This window comes from Gobius niger (genome assembly GCF_951799975.1).
Source record: "Gobius niger genome assembly, chromosome: 21".
Lineage (NCBI taxonomy): Eukaryota > Metazoa > Chordata > Actinopteri > Gobiiformes > Gobiidae > Gobius > Gobius niger.
Window position 1 is genome coordinate 17,362,392 of NC_136872.1, and position 12,455 is coordinate 17,374,846.

The following is a 12,455-nucleotide window of genomic DNA, read 5'->3' on the forward strand; positions in this document are numbered from 1 at the left end:
ATAAGATGATACTTTATTGATCTCACAGATGGCGAAATTGCATATATTGATATATCGCAATATCACAAAAGTCTTCATCTGACTGAGAAAACAATGCACTGAACTTATAAATGTGTAAAAGGGGATAGATGCAAGTTGGTCATTTTATACTCACTACTGCCTCCTCAGGTCACACACGTAACTGCACCTTCTATATTAAAGAGACTAGATGCAAACTGGCCATTTTATGCTCACTACTGCCACCTCAGGTCTTAGGAGTAACTGGAGCTTCTTTATTAAAGAGGCTAGATGCAAGTTGGTCATTTTATACTCACTACTGCCACCTCAGGTCTTAGGAGTAACTGCAGCTTCTTTATTAAAGAGGCTAGATACAAGTTGGTCATTTTATACTCACTACTGCCACCTCAGGTCTTAGGAGTAACTGCAGCTTCTTTATTAAAGAGGCTAGATACAAGTTGGTCATTTTATACTCACTACTGCCACCTCAGGTCTTAGGAGTAACTGCAGCTTCTATATTAAAGAGACTAGATGCAAGCTGGCCATTTTATGCTCACTACTGCCACCTTAGGTCTTAGGAGTAACTGCAGGTTCTATATTAAAGAGACTAGATGCAAGCTGGCCATTTTATGCTCACTACTGCAACCTCAGGTCTTAGGAGTAACTGCAGCTTCTATATTAAAGAGACTAGATGCAAGCTGGCCATTTTATACTCACTACTGCCACCTCAGGTCACACATGTAACTGCACCTTCTATATTAAAGAGACTAGATGCAAGCTGGCCATTCTATACTCACTACTGCCACCTCAGGTCATACATGTAACTGCACCTTCTGCACCCCTTATTGTGGAAACCCTGAAACCAATACTTGATCAAAGCTGGGTTTGTTTCAATCACCATGCAATATCAGATACTAATAATAATAAATACCACCAATCCACCGCCACAAACTTGTATATTAAGATGTCATTTTGATATTTCTTGCTTAGACACCACTTTTTTCACCACACTTTTCACATTATGTATGAAACTGAAGATGTATTTCTATTAATATTCTTTATCTGTTGAGGAAGATAAACAAGACATGAAACTTGGCATGCTACAGTTTGAACAAGGCAGAGGAAAATATGTCACTGTCAGCGCTACATGGTCTCGTGTCACTGCTCTTCAGTATCTCTCAGGTCGAAACAAATATCAAAAATTCATAGCGTCGCCTTGGGGCTCGGAGACAAAAATCCCACATATGTGCATTATTCCGTCACTTACAGAGACCCATTTAGCTTCCTGGGTGTAATCTCAAGGCCGCGTCAATTCCAGCAAGTTTGAACAATCCTGTAATCCAATCCGGTCACGAAAAACCAAAGCGACTCCCCGCGGCCACGGTTCCAGAGAGGAAGCGGTTTAGACTTTCGGTATCAGTCTAGTGAAGCGTACAACTGCAGGGGCTAGGATTAAAAACACTACACCAAATTATTTTATTATGGAGGCTCGGTTACCTATAATACAAAAGAGATTATGTCTATTACAAGATTAAATGCTCCTCGCCTATAGATATTAATTCCAAAGGATGACACAGTGCAGTTGGTCGACGCAGATTGTCAGCACAAACTCTAAACCTCGGATATCTCTGTTAGGCCTGTCTGTATAGAAGATTAAAGGAACAGGCCACCGTTGTTCCATACTGAGATATGTTCTTACCTGAGCTTAGACGAGTTGATGCGTACCTGTCTGTTTTTTGGGCGTGCGCTCAGTCATGCAAAAAGACCAAAGATGGTTCCACGTGCACAAAGACCAGACAGGTTCGAATCATCTCGTCTACGCTCAGGTAAGAACATATCTCAGTATGGAAAAACAGTGGCCTGTTCCTTTAAGAGCCCTGACTATAATCTGGGGCTGGTTGAGGTGTATGGCTTTATTTTTTATATTTCTGCCACTTCAGATTTTTGCATTTACTCAATGTACATAAGATATCGCCTTTTTTTTCTTTTTTTTTACTATTTGACTGTTTGCACATTTCCTTTGCACATTTCCTGTCTATTTTGCACACCCTGAGTGATCTTATTAAGTGCCGAATGTAACAAGTGAATGTCTCCATTGTGAGATCAATAAAGGATTATCTTATCTGATCTTCTATACAGTCATAATCATAAACCCATGTGTCTCACACGGAATCCAATAGAAACCAGAAATTCTCCTTCAAAAATCTTAAATTGAATGGCTAGCTTGTCTTTGAGTATTTCTAAAAGCTGTAAAAAAAAAAATCGACACAGGCCGTGACCTAATTTCTTGAAAGAATTTTACAAATAGTGGTTGTATTACACATATAAAACCTTCTTCTGGGTACCTGAGCGTTGATATTTTATGCTTTACAATGTGAAATAATGTCTATATAAGGATTAGACTGTGCTCCCCCCGCAGGCAGCAGCGGGAACGACACAGTAAAATGTTCTTTTTGATCAAACAGCGGGGTTAGCTAAAATGCGGCACCATGGTGAACAAACAGAAATGTTTAGAGCGGATCTAATGTTGCATTATGGGCTTTAAAAATGTGGAAGACAGTTTTGTGTTTTTTGTACGACGCAATAAAACAGGAAGTACAGATTAGAGGGCTTTAGCAGTTAACAGGATTACTCAAAAGTGTGTGAATGAAGTGAAATAACAGTCCAGGTGTGGTTTTGACGAGCTGAAAACGTGGATTGTGCATGATTTGGCTCCCTTAATTACTGTATGTGCCTAAAGAAGTGCGATGAGGTTTGTTAAAGGTCTTACCTCGATCGCTGATGGTGCTGATGGAGTCCAGCTCATTGGCCTGAGTTCCAGACGCGTCCAGCAGCAGCCGACTGGAAATCCCCATGCACAGAGACTCCTTCAGACACAACTCTGCATCAAACAAAACGCAAAGCACATAAAGAACTCACGTTACAGGCCTCAGGTACAGGCACAAGTACAACTGCTCAAGAACTTTGTTGCTGAAGTAGTTACACAGTTGTAGTGGAAGGTGTCGTCTGTGTGGGGGAGTTCAGGTCAGGAAGCAAACACTTGAGGAAATATGTTAGAAGGTGGAGGCAAACCAAAAGTGTACATTGTGGCATTTTCATTGCACATTGACTGTTTTTGCAGATTTACTTCAAGATGAATTGCAATCACATTTAATCTGCAATTTTCCATGGGAATAGACAGAGAATTAACACAACAGAGGGCTGCTTCTTTACAGACAGATATAAACTGAAGCATAAACATTTGATTTGCTATACATTAACATATCTATCACAGCAGAGATAATTCTGACACCAGGGTATGAAGCGGACAGTGTTTTAGGCTGTGGCCAAAACAAAGAAGAGCTTTGGGATATAGAATGATAGACCCGATCCATGTTTGTATTCGTCTTACATATATTCAATACAGCTGGTCAGTATAACAATATTATATTGTTTTATCCATCCATCCATCCATCCATCCATCCATCCATCCATCCATCCATCCATCCATCCATCCATCCATCCATCCAACCATCCATCCATCCATCCATCCATCCATCTTCTTCCACTTGTCCGTTGCCGGGTCGTGGGGGCAGCTGTTGGAGCTGGTTCTAACCGGGCCTGTTGGTCTCTCATAAGTGGCTTCTGAACCGCTCTTTGTCTGATCCGTCACCTGTTTGCCATGGGAGACCCTACCAGGGACACGAAGCCCCGGACAACAGAGCTCCCAGCATCATTCGGGTGCTCAAACCCCTCCACCATGTTAGGGTGGCGGTTCAAGGAGGGGTATATTGTTTTAATAGTCTATAATTACCCCTCGCCTGAACCGAGCGCATTTTCTCCTGTTCGGCTTTACCCAAATCTAAAAGCTTCTTGACTGGAGAGCGACAGTGTAACGCCTGATTTGAACGCTAAGACCTACAAAACCGATCGTCACTTTGTTGTTGCATTGTCACCGCGTTTTTGTCACAATTTTGAAGCATTGTTGTTGTGTTTTTGTCATTTTTTAATTACTATTTTATTGCTATTTTTGTGTCAATTTTTTGCCGCTAAGCTGTCATATTTTAGTTGTTTTTGTTGATTTTCATTTGTTTTTTTTGTTGCTTTCTTTTCGTGTTTTTGCCACTTTTTGGTCATTTTTTTTGCTGTGTTTTCATCATGTTTTTGTTGTTCTTTTGTTTCCTTTTTGCTACATTTTCATCCTTGCTTGCTTCGCTATTTTGATGCTTTTTTTTTTCAAGCTTTTACATTTGGGTAGAGCCAAACTGGAGAAAAAGTGCTCAGTTCAGATGGGGGTTAAGAGGTTAATGGCTCCGCCCACTCCTCCTACAGTACTGGTCACCGTTTGTCATGATCGGAGTTAGAGACAGGAAAAGTCCCAAAATTTCCAAGCTAAAGCTAAATGTATCAGGATTATTTCCGCCCCTTTGCAACTCAACACAGAGAACAACACAGAGAGCATTAGAAATACAACTCAATAATATAATCGCACCGGCAACTAGACATGTTTGTGTTAAATACTCTGGTTATACAATTCAGAAGTTCACAACACCTAATCCCATATTGCCTTGCTCTTTCTCTCCATATTGCCTGTGCTTTGCAAGTATAAAAGACCTTTTGTAGTTCAGCTGGCCGCTTTCAGCAGTCTAAAGAATCCACTTGTCCTATTTTTCAGCGCTATTGTTTTCATAGGGAAGGTGGTGAGATGAGGACACCCCCACGCAAAATGCCAACAAGTGACTGCATTATAAGAGCAGCCAGAGAGAGCATCATGATCCATGTAACGCTGTAACGCGAGCCCCAAACATAATGGCAGGGCCTTAAGTGGATGTGGCATGTGATCTGCGGCTGCACCGTATTAGAAAGGCAGGGTGTGGCCGATAAACAGGGCGGGTATTGAAAATGTATCATGTTTTTATTAGCATGAGTGCTTGTAAACATCAGTATTTTGACTCATCACTTGGCCATATAGAAAAAGTTAACAGAATTGAACATGCTTTATTAGAATGTGTGGATAAAATTGCCAATATAAATCTATAAACACAACAGATTTCATTATTTTTCTGCTACAAAGTCTCAAAATCTGACCTGACATCTTCTGTAAAACGTATAAATGAAAGTTTCACCACTATTTGAAATTTGTGATTCAGCTTCACCCAAATTTAAAGGAACAGGCCACCGTTTTTCCACACTGAGATATGTTCTTGCCTGAGCTTAGACGAGTTGATGCGTACCTGTCTGGTTTTTGTGCGTGCGCTCAGTCACGCAAACTGACCAAAGATGTTGTTAGCATTTGGCCTCTCACAATGTATTCCTATGGCCCCAAATGAGGGTGAGATTAGAAGCGACCACGTTCTTTCACGGGCACAAAGACCAGACAGGTATGTATCATCTTGTCAAAGCTCAGGCAAGAACATATCACAGTATGGGAAAAAAAGGTTGCAGCCTATAGGCCACAGTAACGCCTCATTTGAAAGCTAAGGCCTTCAAAACTCATCTAAACAGATCGATTCCCTCACGTTGTTGCTATGTTTTTGTCACATTTTGTAACCTTTTGTTTCGTCCTGTTCACTATGTAATTTCGCTGCTATCTAAACTATACATTTTGTCAGAAATACAGTCAGAAAATTGTTTCCATTTACTCTGATGTGCACAAAAATAAGGTGTGATAATAGCGGGAAAAAAAACATTTATATGGGGAATAAAAAAAACTACCAAAAACATTGGCGGAATTTAAACAATTTTGCAGAATCAAAAAAGTCAATGAAACCCTTGTCATATGTTTCATGGAGATGACCAGAACTCCCCATTCACTCTGATGGAAAAATAATGATATAATTGCACAATTTTACCAAATGACAAGGGCAAATGGAAACATTGTTTTTCTCATTGCTTATACCATAAGGTTTCATACTCCATGAAAATCCTACAACAGTGGAGATATAGACATAGTGAACCGGACTACTTGATCTTTTGTGGCTTTTCAGTTGCGTTTTCGTCACTTTCGTCTCACTTTCATCTCACTTTCATCTCACTTTCATCTAATTTTTGTTGCTATTTTGACACTTTTATCAAGAAGCTTTTAGATATGGGTAAAGCCAAACTAGATGGCACTCATTCAGGTAGTACTAAGAGGTTCTGTAGACTAACTGGCAGCACAGTAATGGGTTGGATATAACATGGCACCCAAAGGCAACAAGAAAAGAGAAGGAAAAGAGCAAAAAAAAAGTCACAAAAAGCGATAAAAAAAAGTGGCAAAAATGTGAAGAAAACACAACTAAAGAGCAATGAAAGAAATTAAAAAAAAAAAGTGACTTAAAAGTGGTTAAGGCGGGGGTTAAGAGGTTAAAGTGCAAATCCTTATCAGATGGGCACCCTCAGTGGTTTTGCGATATATTCCTGTGGTGCCCTTTAAAGCCCTGCGGACACCCTGTTTAAAGAGTCTCTACAGTGGTACCTGTGTTGTTGATGGCGTGGGTCCACAGCAGGTGGGCCACGTCGTGAGTCCAGGCCTCCTTGCTCTCTCGGTCGGGGGCCTGCAGCGTGAGGCAGTCCCTGGTGCGAGGGGCCGAACGAACCCACACCTCGAACTTCAGCCCGTCCTCGCCAACGCTCTGAGTCAGGCCCATCTCCCCCGTCTGAGGAAGAAAAGACACCCACCACTTCATCATTCGGAGGAAACGCGAGAAGTGACAGAATTAACATTTGGAATTAGTGACAGAGTGAGAAAAACTATACCTCGGGTTGAGCGTTTTCACAGCTGTACAAGCTCACAACACCTATTCATTTACTGAATAAATTAAGCTCCAAGGCTCTATCCAAGTCGTGCTTGTCTTTCACAACAACCACACAATGAATTTCATAGACAACATTTTAACACAACAGAAAACACTTTTTTAAAGATCTGCAGGGGTGCATTTTCTCCAGTTCGACTTTACCCAAATCTGAAAGCGTTTTGAAAAAAAGCATCTTGAAAAAAAAGCGTCAAAATAGCGACAAAAACAGACGTGAATGAGGATGAAAACGCAGCAAAAAAAGCGTCAAAAAACAAAAAACAAAACTGTTACAAAATAGCGACAAAATGGCACCAAAAATACGACAGAAAAGTGACGGCAAAGAAGGAAAGATCTTAGATCAGGTTTTGTAGGTCTTAGCTTTCAAATGAGGCGTCACACTGGCCTATAGGCTGTAAGCTCCAGGTTGCACTGGAGAAAATGTGCTTGATTGAGGCCAAGTGCATTTTCTTCAGGTCGCCTTTACCCAATTCTGAAAGCTTCTCAATTGGAGTTTACAGCCTAGAGGCCAGTGTGACAATGTATTTGAAAGCTAAGACCTACAGCACTGATTGTAACTTTTTTGTTGCCACTTTTTTGCATATTTTAAGCGTTTTTTTTTTTTTTTGAGGAGGCGGGAGGGTTGTCATGTTTTGGTCACTTTTTTAAGACATTTTTGTCACTCTTTTGCGGCTTTCTTCTTCTTCTTTTTCATCACTCTTTAGTGTCACATTTTAGAAGAGTTTTTGTTCCGCTCTTGTCTTTGCTTTTTTTATATTCGTTGCTTTTTCATCTCATTGTCATCACCTTCTTTCTTGCTTCCCCATCACTCTTTCGTCGTGTGTTTTTGCCTCTTTTTTATTGTCTTTTTCCGGCACATTTTTGTCGCTCTTCTGTCACTTTTTCTGCTTTTAAATTTGGGTGAAGCCAAACTGGAGAGGAGGTTTAGAGATCAAGCCTAGTTCTTGCTGAATTGGCCCAAAAATGCAATAGATAGATTTTAGTGTGAGACAGACCCGGCAAAAAGGCTCCAGTGCTGAATAAACGATTTGGGACAAGGTCAAACCTAATCTGAAAGCACCCATTTAAAAGTTAAGTGCTTCAATATGTGCTGCCCCTTGATGAAAAGAAAAAAAGAATCATCTAGTGGTCAGCGGGGGTATAACACTTTCACAAAATAGAGAGTGTGGTAAAAAAAAAATGAGACCACGTTTACAATTTTGTCTTGTTCTCCAAAATAACAACTAAGAAAGGCTTCACTGATTTATGTCATCTCTCAAATTAATCAATAGTGAAATTGGATTCTCTCAAAAACCCTCTTCAAACAGAGCACCCCATAGAGAGGATGGTAATGAGAAATTGACTAGGAGGAGTTGAAAAAAAAAAAAAGAAAAGGTGCTTAAAAAGAGTGGTTAGCGCAGGGGGGGGGGGTGGAGTGGCACCTTGATGCAGTGCTTGTAGCTGTAGCTGTTTCGTCCCGGGGCGGGGCTCTTGTGCTTGGTGAAGACGAGGACGTGTTGATAGAGGAAGACGTTTCGGACCCCGCTGCGTTTCCTGCGAGGGCCGCCGCACACGGTGAGCGCCCCGTGACGCACCAGCTCGCCCCGCTCCGCGACGGGCATCTGAAATCACACAACGGAACAACGGGGCTATTTCACACATTTCCCCATAAATAATACGAAAAGTAATGATCTATTATAACGTGACTGTGTGGAAAATATGGATGTGGATGGAAGGCATTTGCAAAACAATATGTGTGGGCAGTAAATTCACAACTTCTTATTTCTTATTTCAATAAGATAAGATAAGATAAGATAAACCTTTATTGATCTCACAAAGGAGAAATTTACTTGTTACAGTCAGCGTTCAAGAAGAAGAGTTAATAAAGTGCAGCTGATATTATATTGTACAACTTTAGAGTAATTGGGGACAAAGTTGGAAGAGTGATTCTCAATTCTGCCACTGCATTATGGGGCTGTCCCAGGGCAGGAGTCCGAGGGCTGCATACCAGATTTTTTATTGGCCGATTCCGATATACATGGCTGATTTTTCCAAATGTCTTGTCTATAATCCTGTGCATGAAGCTTCTAAACTGTAAAATGTGTCGCCCAGCGGTAAGCTCCTCCGGTTAGCGGTTAGCTCCTCCGGTTAGCGGTTAGCGCCTCCGCTCCACAGCTAGAAGGTCCTGGGTTCGAATTCCCACCTGGACGGGGCCTTTCTGTGTGGAGTTTGCATGTTCTCCCCGTGTCTGCGTAGGTTTCCTCCGGGTACTCCGGTTTCCCCTACCACTAAAACCATGTACAATGGGGGAATCCTCCAGCCAGGTGATTCTGACCATCAGCCTGGCTCCACATCATGGAGACGGGTCCCCGGGCACGGCACTGCTCCTTACGGGTCGCCCCGGTGGCATCGAAGGGTGGGTTAAATGCAGACGACAAGTTTCCCTACGGGGACAATAAAGTATATAAAAAAACAAACAAAGATTTCTCCCCCCTCCGGCTTGTTTTAGTTGCTCGCCGCACGCCTTCCTGACTCTAAAACATCTGAGGACGTCTCGCAGCCGGAATGAGTCAAGCAGGTAACAACCCAGCCTCCATAATAAGATACTGCTACCTCTTCTAGCTACAGCTAACTAACTAAGCTCAGGCCTTGTTTCGGAGTTTACTTGCAGCGGGAGTTGTCTGAGTTTCCCAGACAATCCAGTCGCATTGCTTTAATCTCGGTTCGATAAATGGGACAAAGCCGTATTGTTGTTATTACAAGGTCTTGCGTGGTGACATCGCTCGCGCTGCACCATCTTTTGGCTTTGTTACACTGCGCCTCTAATTGGGCCGCTGAGTCACTTCTTTGACAAAATGTGACTTTATTGTTCATGTCAATTATAGGCCTGGGGATTCTTTGTAGCGACTGAAAGACAGGCGGTGATAAATCTTAGATACTGTGTAATGTGGGTTTGGGATCAGAAGATATTTGCAAAAAGCTGTATTTTTTTTTTTTTCATCTTTCAGCTGTGACAACACCTGATGTTATTTTAGAGGCTCGGAAAGTACAGTCACAAGGTAAGTGAGGCTTCACACGTTGCACAACACCCGCCGATACTTTTTAAACAGTCATCTTGCCTGGAGAGCTGAAAGACAAGAAGGGAAGTGGAGGTGGGTGGATGTGGGAGACTGGGGACACGAGGGGCTTGACCCAGGACACATGGACAGGGTTCTTACTGTTCACAGTCAAGTCCTGTAGAGCCTTCTCCTGATCTGACCTCGATCTGGGCCTTGTGGTGCTCGGCTGATCAAATGTGTTATGAGTCAGTCTAGGTGCAACTGGTATTGACAAAATGAAAGTATCGAAAGCAGGAATCGAAAAAAGTGCATCTTTAGAGCCAAGTTTTGATGCTGTTGGTTCAGGGACAGGATTGTTTTAGCTCAAATAAAGGATTTTCTCTCCCCAAATTTTGATCCTACTCTCCCCCATTCTTTTTTTTTTTTTTTTACAATTTATACTTATTTTGTCACTTTTTTTCTCATTGTCCTGAATTTTCCCCCTTATTTGTATTACTAATATTTTCCCTATTTTTTCCATTTTGTACCCAATTTAGTCCCAATTTCCCCCTTATTTTTGCCACATTTATTTCTCATTTTTCCCAATTCTTCCCGTAATTTTCTAATTTTGTCATCAATTTTTTTTTTCTCTTTATCTCAATGTTTCTCCTCATTTTAATTACTAATATGTTCCCTATTTCCCCCCATTTTATACCCTATTTAGTCCCCATGATTTCGCCTTTTTTTTTTTTTTTTTTCTCATTTCTTCCAATTCCCCCCCAATTTATTCCCATTTTTTCTCAATTTTTATTCTTTTTTTTGCCCAATGTATGCCCCATTTTTTCTCTTTATCTCATTTTTTCCCCTTCCCTCCCCCCCCCCCCACAATTTCGGCGCATTTTCCGATATTTTTCTTATCTTTGTCAAATTTTTTTTCTTCTTTTCCTCCCCAAAAAAAAGAAAAAAAAAAGTCTAATATTTTCCCTATTTTCCACCTTTTCACACATTTCTTGATAGTGCCGATGAACCCGATATTGTAAACATGCACATCTCCACATATTATTGTTCTGCTTTCTGTTTCTAGATGACAGACATTTTATAGGTATCGGAAAAAGTATCGTTGAGGTATCGGTATCGAGACCAAGTATCGTTAAAGTCCTGGTATAAAAAAATGTAACGGTACCCAGTCCTACTTATGAGGCGGTAAAGTCTGAGAATCTCTGGTAGCAGCCTGCTCTGGTGCGACGGGTCTAAGAAAAGACACTCTCTTCTCATCAGAGCCTCCTAAACTGGGACAGGCGTTCTCACCGGACAGCCCACGATCAGGTCGCTGGCCCGCAGGTCGTCTCCGTGGCGGTGGGCGTGGCGCAGGACGGAGAGGGCCGAGTCGGAGGCGGGGTTTATGCCCCCCAGCTCCTCCAGGGCGGCGCAGTACTGCTCCAGGCGCTGCACGGGGGCCTGGAGGCAGTGAGGGAAGGACAGGGGGGAGAGGGGGGACGCCAGAGGGAGCTTGGACTGTGGAGGGACAAGAGGAGATTAGACCCCGTTAGAAAAAACATCCTGTATCTGATACACCTGAAGTCAAAAACAGCTACTTTGAGCCTAAGAGGGGGTAACAGACGTGTAAAGACATTATCTTTAATAAGTATGCTAGTGTAGAATCATTCTGTGTGTGGTTGCCTGGATATGAATATCGAAGTATTGTAGAGAAAGTTAAGACTCTAATATATCATTGAGCATTAATAAAAGGTAAATTTAGTGCGTTTTGAATTAATTTTGTATGACCTTAAAACAAGGTCAGCTTATTTATTAAAATTTTTCACAAACAAAAAAATTAGAATACATATTTCCAATGTTAGATATTCATGGATAATATATACGTATGTATAATCTGTCAATCTTAAATGTGTGAGTATAGGCAGATAGTTTCTATTTCTATATGATTATACAGAGCTTGTTCACATGGGTATACTAGGTATAGCAGGGCTGAGCGATATTGAAGTGTGAATGTGTATATTATGTATGATCAGAATGGAAAAACAGAAGTGCCTTTGTATAAATCTGAAGTACCTTATGATGTATTTATTCTTATACAACTATAAACGATAAATCCTTTATTAATGCACAAGAAAACACTCATGCCTCGGTTTCCTGCATGAGTGTAGCTGAAAGTTTAAGTGATGTTCCTTGAATGAGAGATAAGGGGTAGATTTCTAGTAAGTTCTTTGAACTTCTTCCTACTCCTGTTGAGCACAATAGTCTTCTCTCGTTTTCTTCTGTATAAATGTTTGAAATGCTTTTCTACTCAAATGAATAAATAAATGAAAGAAGAAAAAGCATGAAAATGAATATCTTCTTCTTATGAAGCTCAACAGTCCCACCTATACTTTTTGAAAAAACATATGTAAACCCGCACCGCATAACATTTGACCCAATAGAAAGACTAAAACACAAGCATTTATTTAATAACATTGAAAAACCCCTAGACTCATTAAACAAACATGTGTGTTTATTGTGAGCAGCTCATCTCTCATCAGACCTGATTGTAACCTCAATGGGGCTGGGTAGTGGGTACTGTTAACCTGTTACTTGGGAGTTAGGGTCAGGGTCAGGGGTCAGGGTTATTATAATTAGGGTTAGGAACGGCAAATGTGATGTAAGTTGTGTT

General features: G+C 41.2%; 1 protein-coding gene across 1 annotated transcript in view; it reads right to left on the reverse strand.

The window, feature by feature from the left end:
- The window catches only part of arhgef40 (Rho guanine nucleotide exchange factor (GEF) 40), a 65,997-nt gene that overhangs the window by 11,867 nt on the left and 41,675 nt on the right, over positions 1-12,455 (reverse strand). The window contains exons 21-24 of the mRNA XM_079579859.1: positions 11,096-11,302; positions 8,192-8,371; positions 6,434-6,614; positions 2,768-2,878 (exon numbers count right to left, since the gene is read on the reverse strand). Of these exons, the coding sequence (XP_079435985.1) occupies positions 2,768-2,878; positions 6,434-6,614; positions 8,192-8,371; positions 11,096-11,302 (679 nt within the window). The remainder of the gene's footprint in view (positions 1-2,767; positions 2,879-6,433; positions 6,615-8,191; positions 8,372-11,095; positions 11,303-12,455) is intronic.